Source organism: Hyperolius riggenbachi, chromosome 5, assembly GCF_040937935.1.
Source record: "Hyperolius riggenbachi isolate aHypRig1 chromosome 5, aHypRig1.pri, whole genome shotgun sequence".
In the NCBI taxonomy this organism is placed as follows: Eukaryota; Metazoa; Chordata; class Amphibia; order Anura; family Hyperoliidae; genus Hyperolius; species Hyperolius riggenbachi.
In genome coordinates this window covers 109,543,343-109,562,389 of record NC_090650.1, presented here as the reverse complement: position 1 = coordinate 109,562,389, position 19,047 = coordinate 109,543,343, and the positions used below count along the sequence as shown (strand labels likewise).

Here is a 19,047-nt window from a genome sequence, read left to right as displayed (position 1 = left end):
CAGTGGAAAAGAAAATCATACACGAGGGCAATTTATGAAAAATATAATATCAGGTATAAGATAATGATTTTCCGTTTTTTCCAGTTCCCATTAATTCTACATTTCACTGCTAAGACATCCCCATATTGTAGTGATTATGATTCATTTAAAAATAACCGTGGTTCCATAGCTGAAGAGCTAATGAGCAGCTGTCAGCTCCATGCAGAACACACAATCATCACAAAATTATGCGGCATTATGCTATCATACCTTGTCTCCAGCTCAAGAACTGGCCATTTGGGAAAATGCAATGATTGGTTTGCTTTTAAATACTGTACATCATTTTGCTCTTCATTACGGGCACTGCACTTCCAAACTAATCATGTGCTTTTAAGTTTATGCCAATAATACAATATTCCAGGCAACAGTGCCATAAAGTGAGCGCTGCTTATTGTGGTTTTAGTTATTCCAATGAATAAAGAGACTCATTAATCAAAACCTATACTGTTAAGGACTGAGAAAGCTCTTATAATGAGAGCAAAGCAGCATAACGCAATGCTTCCCTAGAACATCCAAGCAAAAATGAATATCAATGAGGTTATTTAGGAATATCCAACACTGGTAAAAAAAAATTGCAAATGTAAAGACAAAGATAAAACGTAATGCTGGTTCAGTCTTTCAGGTCACTATTCTTAACATCAGCTGTTAGTGGGAGGATCTATTTAGCTCAACATTAATTTCCTGCCTGTAATGGTGATCTTCTGGCTAGAATAATTTCCTTGTCATATTTAAAAAGGAACTGTAGTGAAAATAGTATAATGAATAAAATTGGTTATTTATTTTAGAATATTTATTTATAGATTATTTAGTCAGTGTTTGACCATTGTAAAATCTTTTCTTTCCCTGATTTACATTCTAAGAATTATCGCAGATGGCAACATCTTTAGTTCTGCCAGGTGATCTGTATGGTTGTTACTAGTGTTGGGCGAACAGTGTTCGCCACTGTTCGGGTTCTGCAGAACATCACCCTGTTCGGGTGATGTTCGAGTTCGGCCGAACACCTGACGGTGTTCGGCCAAACCGTTCGGCCACATGGCCGAACTAAGAGCGCATGGCCGAACGTTCCCCGAACGTTCGGCTAGCGCTGTGATTGGCCGAACGGGTCACGTGGTTCGGGCCCGAACGCGCTCTGATTGGCCGAACGGTCACGTGGTTCGGGTAAATAAATACCCGAACCACGTCATATCTCCGCCATTTGTCTGTGGGTTTAGCTTTGGGTAGGCAGGCAGGGTAGTTCGCTCTCCAGCCACGCTAGCCAGGGTCCCCCCCAGTCATTGTGTGTCGCTGCTGGGAACAGTAGTACACCGCTCGCTCAGCCACACTATATATAGCATTGTTTACTGCCACTGTGTACCTCGCTCAGCCACGCTATATATATAGCATTGTGTTTTCTGACAGTGATGAGCGAAAATGCAAATATTCTTTTCGCCGAATTTTCGCGAAAATAAGTACTATTTTCGTTTCGAAAGGCGAAAATTCGCCGAATATTTTTGCATTAATTTTCGCCTAAAGTCCGTTTTTTTCGCGTTGAATTTCTAAGCCCCCTTACAAGCTAGAATCACCAAATTTGCAGGGTATATTAAGGAGATATGTGGGTACAAGAGGAAAAATTTTTTTTTCAAAAAGACCTTATCCTTTTTGAGAAAATCGACTTTAAAGTGTCAAAGGAAAAAAAGTATACATTTAAATGCAGTAAATGACAGTTACTGTAGCAAACCTAGCAGTAGTGTAAATTTACTAATATCAAAAGAAAGGGCCAAGTGTAAGTGCCATGGGCTAAGTGCCAAGTGCAAACTGCCAAGTGCAAAGGGCCGAGTGCCAAGTGCAAAGGGCCAAGTGCCAAGAACAAGTGCAAAGTGCAAACGGCCAAGTGCAAGTGCAAAGGGCCAAGGGTCAAATGAAAAGGGCCAAGTGCAAAGATCCCTTGGCTCTTTGCCTTTGCACTTGGCCCTTTTCATTTGACACTTGGCCCTTTGCACTTGCACTTGGCCCTTTGCACTTGGCCCTTTGCCTTTGCACTTGGCCCTTTGCCTTTGCACTTGGCCCTTTGCACTTGCAATTGGCCCTTTGCCTTTGCACTTGGCCCTTTGCACTTGGCCCTTTGCACTTGGCCCTTTGCACGTGCAATTGGCCCTTTGCACTTGGGCCTTTGCACTTGGCCCTTTGCACTTGGGCCTTTGCCCTTGCACTTGGCCCTTTGCACTTGGCCCTTTGCACTTGGCCCTTTGAACTTGACCCTTGGCCCTTTGCACTTGGCCCTTTGCACTTGGCAGTTTGCACTTGGCCCTTTCTTTTGATATTAGTAATTTTACACTACCTCTAGGTTTGCTTAAAGGGATACTGTAGGGGGGGTCGGGGAACATGAGTTGAAGTTACCTGGGGCTTCTAATGGTCCCCCGCAGGCATCCTGTGCCACTCCCCAATGCTCCGGCCCTGCCTCCGGTTCACTTCTGGAATTTCAGACTTTAAAGTCTGAAAACCACTGCGCCTGCGTTGCCATGTCCTCGCTTCCCCTGATGTCACCAGGAGCACACGGCGCAAGCACAGACCATACTGGGCCTGCGCAGTATGCTCCTGGTACCATCAGCGGGAGTGAGGACACGGCAACGCAGACGCAGTGGTTTTCAGACTTTAAAGTCTGAAATTCCAGAAGTGAACCAGAGGCGGGGCCGGAGCATTGGGGAGTGGCTGCGTGGGCACAGGATGTCTGTGGGGGACCATTAGAACCCCCGGGTAACTTCAACTAATTTTCCCCCGACCCCCTCCAACAGTATCCCTTTAAGTAACTGTCATTTACTGCATTTAAATGTATACTTTTTTCCTTTGAAACTTTAAAATCGATTTTCTCAAAAACTATAAGGTCTTTTTGAAAAAAAAAAATTCCTCTTGTACCCACATATCTCTTTAATATACCCTGCAAATTTGGTGATTCTAGCTTTTAAGGGGGCTTAGATATTCAACGCGAAAAAAACGGACTTTAGGCGAAAATCAATGCGAAAATATTAATGCGAAATTTCGCCTTTTGAAGCGAAAATAGTACTTATTTTCGCGAAAATTCGGCGAAATCGAAAATAGGATTTTCGATGCGAAAATGGCTTTGGCGAAAATTCGCAAGCAACACTGTTTTCTGACACTCTGTGTACACGGCTTAGGCTAGTCTGACTAATATAGCATTGTGTGTACTGCCACTGTGCACCTCGCTCAGCCACGCTATATATAGCATTGTGTGTACTGCCACTGTGCACCTCGCTCAGCCACGCTATATATAGCATTGTGTGTACTGCCACTGTGCACCTCGCTCAGCCAAGCTATATATAGCATTGTGTGTACTGCCACTGTGCACCTCGCTCAGCCACGCTATATATAGCATTGTGTGTACTGCCAGTGTGCACCTCGTTCAGCCACGCTATATATAGCATTGTGTGTACTGCCACTGTGCACCTCGCTCAGCCACGCTATATATATAGCATTGTGTTTTCTGACACTCTGTGTACACGGCTTAGGCTAGCCTGACTAATATAGCATTGTGTGTACTGCCACTGTGCACCTCGCTCAGCCACGCTATATATAGCATTGTGTGTACTGCCACTGTGCACCTCGCTCAGCCACGCTATATATAGCATTGTGTGTACTGCCACTGTGCACCTCGCTCAGCCACGCTATATATATAGCATTGTGTTTTCTGACACTCTGTGTACACGGCTTAGCCTGACTAATATAGCATTGTGTGTACTGCCACTGTGCACCTCGCTCAGCCACGCTATATATAGCATTGTGTGTACTGCCACTGTGCACCTCGCTCAGCCACGCTATATATAGCATTGTGTGTACTGCCACTGTGCACCTCGCTCAGCCACGCTATATATAGCATTGTGTGTACTGCCACTGTGCACCTCGCTCAGCCACGCTATATATAGCATTGTGTGTACTGCCACTGTGCACCTCGCTCAGCCACGCTATATATAGCATTGTGTGTACTGCCACTGTGCACCTCGCTCAGCCACGCTATATATAGCATTGTGTGTACTGCCACTGTGCACCTCGCTCAGCCACGCTATATATATAGCATTGTGTTTTCTGACACTCTGTGTACACGGCTTAGGCTAGCCTGACTAATATAGCATTGTGTGTACTGCCACTGTGCACCTCGCTCAGCCACGCTATATATAGCATTGTGTGTACTGCCACTGTGCACCTCGCTCAGCCACGCTATATATAGCATTGTGTTTACTGCCACTCTGTGTACACCGCTCAGCCAGACTATATACCGTTGTTTACTGACACTCTGTGTACACCGCTCAGCCAGACTATATACCATTGTTTACTGACACTCTGTGTACATGGCTCAGCCTGACTATAAAGCATTGTGTGTACTGCCACTGTGCACCTCGCTCAGCCACGCTATATATATAGCATTGTGTTTTCTGACACTCTGTGTACACGGCTTAGCCTGACTAATATAGCATTGTGTGTACTGCCACTGTGCACCTCGCTCAGCCACGCTATATATAGCATTGTGTGTACTGCCACTGTGCACCTCGCTCAGCCACGCTATATATAGCATTGTGTGTACTGCCACTGTGCACCTCGCTCAGCCACGCTATATATATAGCATTGTGTTTTCTGACACTCTGTGTACACGGCTTAGCCTGACTAATATAGCATTGTGTGTACTGCCACTGTGCACCTCGCTCAGCCACGCTATATATAGCATTGTGTTTTCTGACACTCTGTGTACACGGCTTAGCCTGACTAATATAGCATTGTGTGTACTGCCACTGTGCACCTCGCTCAGCCACGCTATATATAGCATTGTGTTTTCTGACACTCTGTGTACACGGCTTAGCCTGGCTCTATAGCATTGTGTGTACTGCCACTGTGCACCTCGCTCAGCCACGCTATATATAGCATTGTGTTTACTGCCACTCTGTGTACACCGCTCAGCCAGACTATATACCATTGTTTACTGACACTCTGTGTACACGGCTCAGCCTGACTATAAAGCATTGTGTGTACTGCCACTGTGCACCTCGCTCAGCCACGCTATATATAGCATTGTGTTTAATGACACTCTGTGTACACGGCTTAGCCAGACTATATAGCATTGTGTGTACTGCCACTCTGTGTACACCGCTCAGCCAGACTATATAGCATTGTGTTTACTTCCACTCTGTGTCTGCTGGGCCTGGGAACAGTAGTACACCGCTCACCCGCCACTGTATAGCATTGTGCTCTGTGTCGCTGCTGGGAACAGTGGTACTGTATAGCATTTCTGTACTGCCACTGTACTGCTGCCAGTCAGCGTGTACTGTAAGGATAAGTGAAATGAGGAAGAAATCCGGTGAAAGAGGAAGGGGCAAGGGAAGAGGTGTTTCCCCTGACGGTTCACGTACAGGCCACAGGGGAGCACCCAAGAAAACCCACTCAATACCGCCCATGTTGTCCAGGACAACAACCCTCACAAATCCAAAAGAACAGGACCAGATAATTACTTGGATGACCTCTCAAGCGTCCAGCAGTGGGTTAAGCAGCACCAGCACATCACGCACGAGGTCCGAGTCCTCAGCCAGTTACAAGGAGCCAGTGGGCACAAAGCTGACACAACCGGCAGCGACACCACGCACACAACTGCCAGATAACCAGTCCTATGAATTACCTCAGGACACAATGGGGTATTCGCAGGAGCTATTCCCAGCCCAACAAACTTCCACCTATGAAAGGTCAATGGAGGAACAGCCAGAAATGTTGTGCCCGGATTCACAACCATTAACTGTGGGAAATGCACCGCGCACTGAAATACAAGGCGAGTCCGAGGAGGACTCGGAAACCCAAATCCCAGAGCAAGTTGAGCAGGAGGGGTTGCAATTGCAGGAGGTCGGCCGACAAGATCTGGAAGACGACGTTGGAGTGAGCTGCGCAGAGGTTGTTCTGGGGAGCTCTACTCCACGGCGGCGGCCCCCCACAATGACATATGACGAGTTTGAGGAGATGGAAGAGGAGGGTATGGACAATGTGGACAGAGACCCAGATTTTATTTGTGAACGAGAACATCGCCGTCGTAGCAGCAGCACAGATGAGTCTGTTGAAGAACCCACTGCTGCACGAGTTCGCCTTGTGCCACAAGGTAGGCGGCGCGCAATTTCAGGCACCACAAGCGTGGAAGTTAGAGTGAGAGGCAAAAGAGGAGGAAACAGAAATCGCCAGCAAGGAGGCAGGTGCTCCAAAGTCTGGGCTTTCTTTGAAGACTGCACTGAGGATGTTACCATGGCGATTTGCAAGGTGTGCAAGACTCGCCTGAGCAGGGGGAAAAGTATTAACAACCTCTCCACCACCAGCATGAGCCGCCACATGCTATCCAAACATCCCACTCTGTGGGCAAACGCGGCAGGACAGGGTACCAGCAACACTGCCTCCCTTGGGTTCACCAGACTCACCACCAGACCCGCCTCAGCAGCAGCAGTAGCCCAGCCATTGCGTGGTTCACAACATTCACAAACATCAGACGACGCTGACACTGTCACTTTCCGGAGTAGTGCTCTTGAGGTCTCCCAGTGTTCATCAAACACAACCAACAGCCCTTCCATGTGCAGCGCTACGGTTCAGTTGTCTGTGTCGGAGATGTTTGAGCGCAAGAGGAAATTGCCAGCAAATGACCCCCGGGCCGTGGCAGTAACAGCCAGCATAGCCAAGCTTCTGGCCTGCGAAATGCTGCCATATCGAGTGGTGGAGACAAACAGCTTCAAGGGCATGATGTCAGTGGCCATCCCACGTAACGTGGTTCCCAGCCGCTACCACTTTGCGCGCTCTGCAGTGCCTGAGTTGCATGAGCACGTGGTCAGCAAAATAACCCGAACCTTGAAGAATGCCGTTGCCTGCAAGGTTCACCTCACCACTGACACTTGGACGAGTGCGTTCGGCCAGGGTCGATACATCTCCCTTACCGTGCACTGGGTGAACCTTGTGGAGCCTGGCAGCGATTCCTCACCTGCTACGGCGCGGGTGTTGCCCACGCCGCAAACAGCTGCACCGCCGTCCCTCCCACTGGATAACAACAGCAGCACCTACCTCTCTGACTCCTTCTCCTCCAACGCATCTCAAAGCTGTACCTCATCCGGAAACGCTAACCCAGCAGCAGTAGGATCGTGGAAGCAGTGCAGCACAGCTGTTGGCATGCGTCAGCAAGCGTTGCTGAAGCTGATCTGCCTTGGGGATAAGCAGCACACAGGGGAGGAAATTTGGAAGGGAATAAAGGAACAGACGGATTTGTGGCTGGCACCGCTGGACTTGAAACCGGGCATGGTTGTGTGTGATAATGGGAGTAATCTCATTCGCGCTTTAAGGTTGGCTAAGCTGACACACATCCCTTGCCTGGCGCACGTGATGAACCTAGTAGTTCAGCGGTTCCTGAGGACATACCCAGGCGTGGCCGATCTTCTGTTGAAGGTGCGTCGAGTGGCCAAACATTGTAGAAATTCCAGTACTGCTTCGGGGGCACTCGCCAAGATGCAGGAGCGCTTCAATCTCCCCCACCATCGCTTGCTGTGTGATGTCCCTACGCGCTGGAATTCTACGCTGCACATGCTAGCACGCTTTTGTGAGCAGAAGAGTGCAGTGGTCCAGTACATGACGGCGCAGTACCGAGGCGCATCCGGCCAGCTGCCAAGCTTCTGTGGATCCGATTGGGCCAACATGTTGGACCTCTGCCAAGTCCTCCAAAATTTTAAGCAATCCACGTTGCTTGTGAGCAGTGACAACTCTTCAGTCAGCATTACCATACCACTGCTGTGTTTACTGAAGAGGTCAATGTTGAAAATCAAGGAAACAGCTGTCATGATGCAACTGGGGGAATCTGAAGGAGAAAACGATCAGCGTGATGGTACCAACATCAGGCCATCCGCCTCAGGGAACGCTGGCCCCAGCAGCTATGACGAAGAAGAGGAGGAGGAACAGCTGGAGTTGGAGCAGGAATTTCATGCCACCACTGACGAGGGCCAGAGCGGTGCACGTTGGACTTCCACAATTCAGCGCGAATGGTCAGCAGAAGCAGACCAGGAGGAAGGTGACGACTATGATGCATCACAACAACTATCACAACGCTCACAAGAGGATGATGAGGATTCTGGTAGGACTCTTGCACACATGGCTCAATTCATGCTAGACTGCATTGAACGCGACCCACGCATTGTGCGCATTCTGGACAACACCAATTACTGGGTTTATACCCTTCTGGATCCACGGTACAAACACAATGTTCCAAAACTGCTTGAAGAAAGAGTCAGACAGGTCAAAATGGAAGAATACCAGCAGGCCCTTGTGGAGACTTTAGAGAGGAGATTGACATCCTCCCCCTCCTCTAGCCAGTTGTACGCCGACAGACTGACTTCCGCAAACCCAGGACGACCAGGAGGGCAGCAAACAACTCAAGCCGCAGCTAGTGCCCAAAAGGGAACGGTATCGGCAGTGTCCTTGGAGTGGGAAAATTTTCTGACACCCATGCAGCAGCAGCCCACTGAACAGGAAGCGTGCAGATCCACCTCCAACACCGATCGCCTGGAGAAGATGGTCAAGGACTACATGTCAGATGACGTAGCTGTGTCGAACAATCCATCTGCACCCTTCAACTATTGGGTATCGAAGCTAGACACCTGGCACGAACTGGCAATGTACGCAATAGAGGTGCTGGCTTGCCCGGCAGCCAGCGTTATGTCGGAACGCTGCTTCAGTGCTGCCGGAGGCATCGTCACAGATCGGCGTATCCGCCTCTCCACAGAAAATGCAGACCGTCTGACTCAAATTAAAATGAATCAATCCTGGATTGGAAACGACTACGCAACACTCCAGGACCCCAACCAAGTAACATGACCAATGAACATCTGGGATGGTGTAGCGTTACCGGTCCCTGTTTATTGAACCTCTCATCTGTATTACATTTATGACTGCATGGCGGCAAAAAGCATTGCTGCTATATCCGCACGCTTTTTGTCCTCATGCAAGGCCTGGGTTGTTGTGTCTCACAAAGCGTGGCCTTCTCCTCCTGCGCCTGCTCCTGTTCCATCACGTGTGCTGCTGCTGCTGCTGGGTTAGCGTTGCCGGTCCCTGTTTATTGAACCACTTATCTTTATTACATTTATGACTGCATGGCGGTACCTCATGCAAGGCCTGGGTTGTTGTGTCTCACAAAGCGTGGCCTTCTCCTCCTGCGCCTCCTCCTGTTCCATCACGTCTGCTGCTGCTGGGTTAGCGTTGCCGCGTGGTCCCTGTTTATTGAACCACTTATCTTTATTAAATTTATGACTGCATGGCGGTACAAAGCATGCTATCCGCACGCTTCTTGTCCTCATGCAAGGCCTGGGTTGTTGTGTCTCACAAAGCGTGGCCTTCTCCTCCTGCGCCTCCTCCTGTTCCATCACGTCTGCTGCTGCTGGGTTAGCGTTGCCGCGTGGTCCCTGTTTATTGAACCACTTATCTTTATTAAATTTATGACTGCATGGCGGTACAAAGCATGCTATCCGCACGCTTCTTGTCCTCATGCAAGGCCTGGGTTGTTGTGTCTCACAAAGCGTGGTCTTCTCCTCCTGCGCCTCCTCCTGTTCCATCACGTCTGCTGCTGCTGGGTTAGCGTTGCCGCGTGGTCCCTGTTTATTGAACCACTTATCTTTATTACATTTATGACTGCATGGCGGTACCTCATGCAAGGCCTGGGTTGTTGTGTCTCACAAAGCGTGGCCTTCTCCTCCTGCGCCTGCTCCTGTTCCATCACGTGTGCTGCTGCTGCTGCTGCTGGGTTAGCGTTGCCGGTCCCTGTTTATGGAACCTCTTATCTTTATTACATTTATGACTGCATGGCGGTACAAAGCATGCTATCCGCACGCTTCTTGTCCTCATGCAAGGCCTGGGTTGTTGTGTCTCACAAAGCGTGGCCTTCTCCTCCTGCGCCTCCTCCTGTTCCATCACGTCTGCTGCTGCTGGGTTAGCGTTGCCGCGTGGTCCCTGTTTATTGAACCACTTATCTTTATTAAATTTATGACTGCATGGCGGTACAAAGCATGCTATCCGCACGCTTCTTGTCCTCATGCAAGGCCTGGGTTGTTGTGTCTCACAAAGCGTGGCCTTCTCCTCCTGCGCCACCCTCCTCCTGTTCCATCACGTGTGCTGCTGCTGGGTTAGCGTTACCGGTCCTTTTTCCTGGAACCTCTTATATGTATTACATTTATGACTGCATGCCGACAAAAAGCATGTTACCTGTGCAAAGAAAACAGACATTTCCCGCATTTAAAAGACAGTTTTCCCTTTGAAACTTTAAAATCGATTTTCTCAAAAACTATAACCTCTTTTTGCTAAAAAATTTTTTCCTCTTGTACCCACTCCCAAGGTGCACATACCCTGTAAATTTGGGGTATGTAGCATGTAAGGAGGCTTTACAAAGCACAAAAGTTCGGGTCCCCATTGACTTCCATTATGTTCGGAGTTCGGGTCGAACACCCGAACATCGCGGCCATGTTCGGCCTGTTCGGCCCGAACCCGAACATCTAGATGTTCGCCCAACACTAGTTGTTACTGAGAGTTCTATGCACAGAGGGAGATATTGCTTGCTTGGCAAATGGAAAAAGCTGTTATTTCCTACAATGCAATGAGGTTCACAGACAGCTAACTGTCAGGACCTTAGTCATCACATCACACTGTGGGAGGAGTTTCACCACAATATCAGCCACACAGATCCCCCTGATGATCTATTTGAGAAAAGGTAAAGATTTATTGTGGGAAAGGGGGTATCCGCTACTGATTGGGATGAAGTTCAATCCTAGGTTAAAGTTCCTCTTTAAAGAATAAGCGACACCCATGCTAACCTAGAAATAAACAACACATATATAAGTAGATAAATACTATTTCTACATACATAACAGATGTATTGTGCTATCCACGTAATGATTCCTGAAAATTTTATAAAGTCATTTTTAAAGAAAATCCTAACCTAGGCAGTGGCCATTCTGCCAAGCTAATGCTGACATCACATCCTCCCTGACTCTTGTTTTCCCTCCTCCCTTCTCTTGTTCATTGTGTATTCATTAGCTGCCCTCCTCCTAGAGTCTTCAGACACTCCCACTGAGGTGTATACTAAGAACTGCACTGTCTTTTTTTTTCTCCTCCAATCGCTGAGTCACCTCAGCCTTGCTTGTAAACACAAGTGAGCAAGGGTATTTCAGATAAGAAGCTAGGCAGATAAATAAATGGAAGAGGAGGAATATATTATAGATAAAAAGAACCCCTAGAATTCAACTGTTTGGCACTGACTACTCAAGGGCCAGTGCTCCTAAAGTATATGATAACTCCAAACCATAAAAGCAGAAAATGTTTTACAAGTTTTGAATGCAGGATTAGCATCTTAATCACATAATACACTCAGACCAGTTGCTGTTGAAATTTGATTTTTATAGTGACAATACCGCTTTAAGGAGCAAATATGCAGATCGGGTGTACTGTTGCCTACAAGAACCCACTAAGGTACAATTTTCAATCAAGAATCACCCCAGCAATCAGATAAATACAATTGGATTGGCAGAAAATAAACCTTGTTGATGTCCCAAATTCACTGCAAACAATTCTGAAGATGATTGCTTAACAAAAATTTTGTCAATCAAATTTTTTTTATAATGAGTTGTGGTGGAACTACATATTTATTCTGATTATTCTATTATGATGGAGAAATAATCGATGTATTACAATTTTTTTCCCCATTCGCAAAATTATCAAGCCTCCCTGACATTAACCGTATCATAAACAATTGATTCCAATTGATTCCTATCAAAGACTGCAAATTAATTTACAATAGATTCCTGTTGGGAATTTATTGAAAATTTGATGAGCTGCAGCATGATGTGATACAAAGCCATGTACTATTGATTTATCTGCACTTGATCAACCTAGATCTCGTGTCCTCTCTGATGGATACTTTAGATAGTCTTTTGATCAAAATAGACTAAAAGTTGACTGATAGGACCTCTGGGGCAGGGGAAAACCCAGGATTTTAAAGCGGGGGATTCCATGAAAGGTCTCCCTCAGCCACGCACAATCCTATATAATAATTTACAAGTGTCTCTGCATCCCATGTCCCTGTGTCAGTGCTTTTGTGCTACTGCACATGTGCCACACTGATAGCCATTGGGACAGGACGCGAGGACTTGCCAGGGGGCCGGGCATGTGTATGAGCGCGTGGCAGGCATCCGTGCGAGCGTGGGTGCATGTGGTGCATGCGTGCTGAAATGCGGTGGTGGCGGCGGTAATAGACCTACAGCCCATTTTTAAACGGGCTTAGGTCAACTAGTTCAATATAATTATATGCTAGGACATCATGCTGGGTACACAATGCAATTTCCCGTCTGACCGACGGGATCTAATGGGATCGATCAGGAGCATTTTGAATACAGATAATAATGAGGACAGCTGACATTGGTAATGAAGGAGAAAGTGAAGCATTCACACAGCAGGGCATAGGGCTGTGCTCATACCTGACTCTGTTAAGTTCCCCAGAGCTGCTCCATGCTCTGTACACATGGTGCTGCTACATTCAAAGCTAACTGTAGCAGGGAAAGAAAAGGGGCAGTGCTGTGAGCTGCAGGATGCCTGCAGATATTCTGATGTCTCAACTTGTGTCTGTCCCCAGACACTGCACCGGACCTGGTCTGAGGGGGTATTCTGGGCAGCTTAAATCCCCCCCTGCGTTTGCCTATGTGGGGGGAATTAATTCCCAGCAGATCAATCAAATATTTGTAAAATATTAACCACTGGTACGCATATCTACACTCCTGTATACTCCATGTGTGGATCAGGGGGGTAGATATGTGTACTGTTACCTTACTATCGTGTTCATGATCCCCACGCCGTTTTCGTTCGATTCACCATTGCAGCCCCCTCCATCTGTGATTGGGACATGAGAATCTTCTATTCTCTATCCTGATCACCGTTCCTGTGTCTTTCGAGAGCTTGATAACGTGACGCAAGCTCTCAGACCCGACACTTCCGTGTTCTATTAATAGAAACACGGTCTCAGTAGCACCATCTTGTCATCAAAATGTAAAACTACACCTAATTATACCACTATACTGTTTTACATAGAACATTTATTACTAGTTTTATTTTATTTTATTATTTTTAACCCCTTCCAACTCTGCCCCACAGTTACAGAAAAAAAAATTACATAGTTTAAAAAAAAGTACATAAATAGTTACCTTAGGGACTTTAATAATATGTATGTCATGAGTGTATATTACTGTTAATTTTGCCAAAAAATAGTCTTGTAATAAGTGAAATAGTATTAAAAATCCCTAAACGGAAAAATACTCCTTTATTTCTAGATAAAATAGTTTCATCCTACATTGTACTAGGGACACAATTTAAATGTTGTAATAACTGGGACAAATAGGCAAATAAAAAAAAAAACAATATATAGATCATTTCAGTGTGATAAGTAACAATAAAGTTATCGCTGAATAAATGGAAGGAGCACTGAAATATGAAAATTGTTTTGGTTTTTAAGGGAAACAACCTGTGATCCTAAAGTGGTTAAATATGACAAATAAAGATCTGATATTTGACTAGTGCTTACAGTTGAGAGTGCCCTGTCTTTTTGGAATGCAAAAAATAAATTATTCATAATTAAAAAAAAAAAAACAATCGATAATACAATCGACATCTTAAAACATGTTGCATATTTCACTTACAATGCACATGTTTTATACAGAGACATCCCATTACTGTACATACCTAGAATAGCCAGCACCATCCCATCCTTTAGAACTTCCATGGAACCTGAGCACACCAAGTAAATTGCCTGCAATGCATCTCCCTGCCGAAGAAGGTACTCTCCAGGAGCACAGAAAGAGGTTTTGATGTGCAGAGACAGAGACCTGAGGCAGCCACGGCTAGCATTCTCAAAAAGGGATAGTTGTAGAATTTCCTTGTTCAAGTACATGGTTATATCCGAACGTAGCTCATCTGGAAATTCTTTCAGGAGCTGTCAAACACGGACATGGAATTAATGCATCTTAGAAAAATGTATCTTCTTGGGCTCAGCGCGATTTGAAGCTTTCAACCATTTAGAGATGTAACAAATCTCTGCTACGGATTTCTAACTTGGATACTTGTGTCACCGTTTAAAAATAAATATTCCTGCAGCTACTGTTGTAATGAAACTGGAAATTGATTTCCAGAATGCCAACAGGTCATACAATCAGCATTGCAAAAGCATAACTCAGAGTAGTAAAGTACAGATAGTGCTGAAATATATGTAGCCTACATTTGACAGTATGCCAAAAATATGTTCTTTTATAAAGGGATTTTGTATATCTTATTGCATTTCCAAAACATTCAAAAGCATCGTAACCTTGACACTGTACTATGTATGTCTTAATGAAATGAAGCTATAATAAGATATATTATGAAATATGACAAGAATGGATCAATTTGTTTGGTTATCTACAGCCTTGGCAACATACCCTGGCTGCAGATATGTATAGGTCCCAAATCCCTTCTATTGCATGAAACTGTAAAAAAAAAACAACAACATTGCTATTAGTGAAATTTTACAGCCTTATGAGATGTAAGTATTCTATTCCTAGCACATCTAAAATCTATAGTGCTGCACAAGATTTCAGATGTTCAATCAGCAAAGGTAGAAAAACAATAGTGAAGGACTTTGGCTACTGTAAACAATTGCATAAAAACCAGGTTCTGAAGTAAAGTATCTTACATTTTTTGATAGACTAGACTTTACTAGGTTTCCTAAGAAAGGTAAGTCAAAGACATAGGGCATACAAGAGGAAGGGGAGGGTGGGGGCAGGACTGGCATATAGTAAATTAGACATGTCATATTTAGTCAGCTGGCACTTTAGATGGTCTTGGGATCAGAGCAGCTAAAAAGAGTGCAAGACATGTCCTGTTGAAAAGGGCACCCACTAAAACAGTGAGTGAGCCTGGCTCCTGCAATTTTAGTGGGTGCCCTATTGATCAGGATACTGGAATTAAGGTTAAGTTCCCACTGGTGGGGGGAGGTTAAGGTTAGGTGCCCACAGGGGGTTAAGATTAGTTGCCCACCATGGGTAGGAGTTAAGGTTAGGCACCACCGGGGGAAGTTAAGGTTAGGCACCACAAGTGAGGGTTCTGTGTGAGAGCAGGAGAGGTTAGGTCATAGTATAATATCAGTAAATGTTACAGATGTGTTTACTATATGAATTAAGTAGTAGACTATTGTTAAATGTACTAATATTCTACTTCTACTACTAGCTACTTCCTGCACCCTTTTCAACGGGCGCCTTTTTCAAATGTACGCCTTGGGGACCCCTGGTGTGTAAATTTGCTATACTGCAAACAAATAAAGGCCGAAAATGCCCAATGCATTGTCTTGGGCTACACAAGGCTGCATTGCATTATTTGACAATACCACCCTTGAAGACGTTTAAGATGGCTCTGAAGCAATGTAAGAAAGAAAAAAAGGGCATCAATGAATTTTTTCCAAATGTCTTCAAATAACGTGGGTACTTTTTTTTGTTTTATGAAATATACAGATGACTTATAAGTGCAGTCATAAGGCTGTTGCTTTAGATTGATTTGTTAATAAACAAAAAGTTACTAAGTTAGACATTTACTACATAACACGCTGAATCATTTACAATATTTTTTCCTGTATTTTAGAAGATGGTGCCCAAGCCACATTCGTTCTTCAGTTCATGTCATATCATAACAAGAGATTTTCAAGAAACATAAACGTGTCCACAACCTTCAATCTTTTATTTTTTTTAGCCAGATTTGTTTAGAAATCAAGGACTACAAATAAAACTAATTTGAAAACAATGTGCATTCTAAAATAAAGAAAAATCCACAACTTCGGCACCACTTAATTTTCCAGCAGGGACATCATTAGATTCTGCTGAGGTCACTCAGGGTGACCATTTGTGACTGTGCTTGAGAAAATAATAGCCCTAGAATAAAGATCAGTCGTTTGGCTCTCAAGAACACCACTGACAAGCACTTCAATCTGTCCCCCATTTGGAGATAAAATTGTTATTCCTATCATAAAACTGACAGCTATCTTTGAATGACAGTACATGTATCTGAAGTTCATCTTTATGTTAGAAAGGGGAAATCTGATTGGAGAAGGGAGGTTAGATATAAAGTCAAAGGATAAAAGTCATAGCTGCCAAAAATGTTCTGTTTAATAAAACTATAGACATCTCTACTAAGGAAAAACTTCCTTATGCTTTAGAAATGTCCACATTTCCATATAGTGTTTACAGTAAAGTGGGAAGGGACAATAGTGATCATCTTTTTTTCTTTAGGGTAGCGTCAAGGAATGAAGGACATCAAACAACTGAATAGTTCAGAGAGGGGCTAGAGATATTTATAGATTTAGAAGAAATAGTATAGCATTAATAACAGTGTTATACTAAATAAAACTGCACCTCTAGTTTATTTTTATAATAAAAATGATCATTACGTTCAAAAATTGATGGTCTCTAGACATAGTTCTTTATGTATCACCATATAATAGTAAATACCGAGGCCAAACATGTATAGCTTTTTTGGGGGACATAGCAATGTAATGGTCCATATGCATTTCACCTTTGCGCCCATGTTTTCTCCTAGGTGATATTTTCCCATCTTATCAATAAAGGAGAAAACTTAGGAGAAAATGTGATTTGAATAAGAGCCAGGGGCCCATATGCAATTAACTTTTTCTCCTGTGTTTTCTCCTAGGTGATATTTTTAAACTTGTCAATAAAATACATTTTAAGCCACCATAAAGCAAGAAAATACTACAAATAATTTTGATAGTACTTTTTCTTTTAATTTTTTTGTACTTTTTTTTTAGTTAAAAAAGCTGAAAATGTATTTTAAATAGAAGATTAAAAATGATATCCTAGGAGAAAACGCAGTTGAATATAATGAATTGCATATGGCCCAGGATGTCTTAAAATGCTGTTTCAAAAAATTGATCACATGATCTGACAGCTGATTTGGAAATTTTAACAACAGGCTCTTTGGGTGAGAATGCTGTTGCTGCTTGGTTTACATTACCAGGATGTTCAGACCATGGCCTTGTTCAAAACTTAGCAACCTAGGCAGCTTCCTAATACACCTCCTCTAACCCCTTCTTTATAGAATTCGTATAGATAACTGCTGGTTCTGTCATGGAAGGGATGAAATGGAACTGGCAAATAAGTGTAATTTTAATGAAACAATGCAGTATGCCTACATTCCAATTGCTAGTATCATTTAGTGAAAGTTTCATCAAAAAACAGCTAGGAATTGAGTTTACAGTCACATATTGGAAATATTCAATCAGAAATTAAAGAAAAAAGACTGACATAAACACCTTAGTACACTATCAGAGTGCATATCCATTCCATCTTATTAAATGAAACTCAAGGTGAAAATAAACTGATGACATAAGCAATCATATCTATCCTCCTACTCCTAAAAATGACTTTTTTTTACAATCTCACATTTTTTTTAAAAGCTAAAAATGTATGTTTGATGCACCCTCTCATACGAATGACACAGCCTTTCACACAGTCTCAGTGGGCCAGAGCTAAAATATATGAACTATTGACCCTTTTTCCCTACCTCCTGCACTGAGAAACTGTTCTTTGCTAGGTAAAAGTTTTATGGCTTTAATTTCTAATCAGTGAGGATAACACTATAGTCCAACTAGGTCCTGACTACAGAAAAACTGCATTTACATACCTTAATGTTTAACTCTTTCAGGCACAAAAAGAAGAAAAGGATCACATCTTAGTTATTTGCATGGTTGGCACTGTACATACAAATGTTTATGTCATCATGTGACATATCACCTTGATAACACTTTAAGAGCTTACAGATATCTCAACTATTGAGAGCGATGTCGTTCTCCTCTGATTCATCTGATCTTGGTTTTCAGACCAAGCAAATGATGGACAGATATCTATAAAAAGAATATCCAGAGGCAGAGACTTTGTTCCAAGTAGCAGTCAATAAAGCCTAAAGTTGCCTCCAGTTTGTCTACACTTTCAGTTCCACTTGCCAACATTTTCCACAACCTGTAAATAAAAATCTGAACATCATGCAGACTAACCCTTTGTTAACAAAAACAGTTCAGAATTTACCCCTTATGACCTACTGTAAAATGGGGAGCATCTGCGTCTGGTGAATGCACTTTGACGATCCAGAGGTTTACATTTAATAAACCATATGTTTTTGATTTGGGGGGGGGGGGCACAGAGAGTCCCCATTTCCAAGGCACAGAGACGGACTGTACATATACTCTGTCTACAAGTCTTAAAAATTGGGACTTTCTGTAGCCCCAAAACAATCTGATACAGTTGGACATTTAAATGTAAATATCTAAATCTAAAAATGTGTGAGTTGACTTTCTTGCTGAAATATGTCTACTAAATACATCCTTTATGAACACCCAGTGGGTTTGATGGCCACAATTTTTTGTAGCATTTTACAATAGTTTAACTGCCAGTATTGATGATAACTCCTTTCAAAATGTATTTAGTAGAACATAAATTTGCATTACCTCATGAGAATCTATCCCATTGTTGACTGACCAATTGGTTTGGAAATATTCAAGCATTCTTTGCTTCAGTTGCTGTGGAAGGTGGTGTACCCGTATAAAATCCTTTAGATCCTTGGTTCTTGTATGATAAAGGGACCATCTGGAGTACAATCGTTGGATTATAGCTGTCACATTACCAAATACCAAGGCATGCATCAGGGCTAAAAAAAGACAAAGTGGAGTCACATTAAAAATAATGGAAGGTATACAAGTAAATTAATTTAGTTGACTTATACCAGCAACTATCTAACAAAATAATTATGCTAGAGATCTTAAAATCTTAAAATGTATGTGCTGTAGGAAGTCAAGGCAATTGTAACTATAATTGCGACAATAGTCAGTGCTGCTTTAGTAGCAAGAGTGTATAATATTCAGACTTCCTTCCAAATAGTGAAATGGTGGTGACTAGA

General features: G+C 43.7%; 1 protein-coding gene across 1 annotated transcript in view; it reads right to left on the bottom strand.

Annotated features, from left to right (window-relative positions):
- LOC137519710 (potassium voltage-gated channel subfamily H member 8-like) overlaps positions 1–19,047 on the bottom strand; it is a 115,514-nt gene that overhangs the window by 78,197 nt on the left and 18,270 nt on the right. The window contains exons 3-4 of the mRNA XM_068238679.1: positions 18,599–18,798; positions 13,801–14,050 (exon numbers count right to left, since the gene is read on the bottom strand). Coding sequence (XP_068094780.1) covers positions 13,801–14,050; positions 18,599–18,798 — 450 coding nt within the window. The remainder of the gene's footprint in view (positions 1–13,800; positions 14,051–18,598; positions 18,799–19,047) is intronic.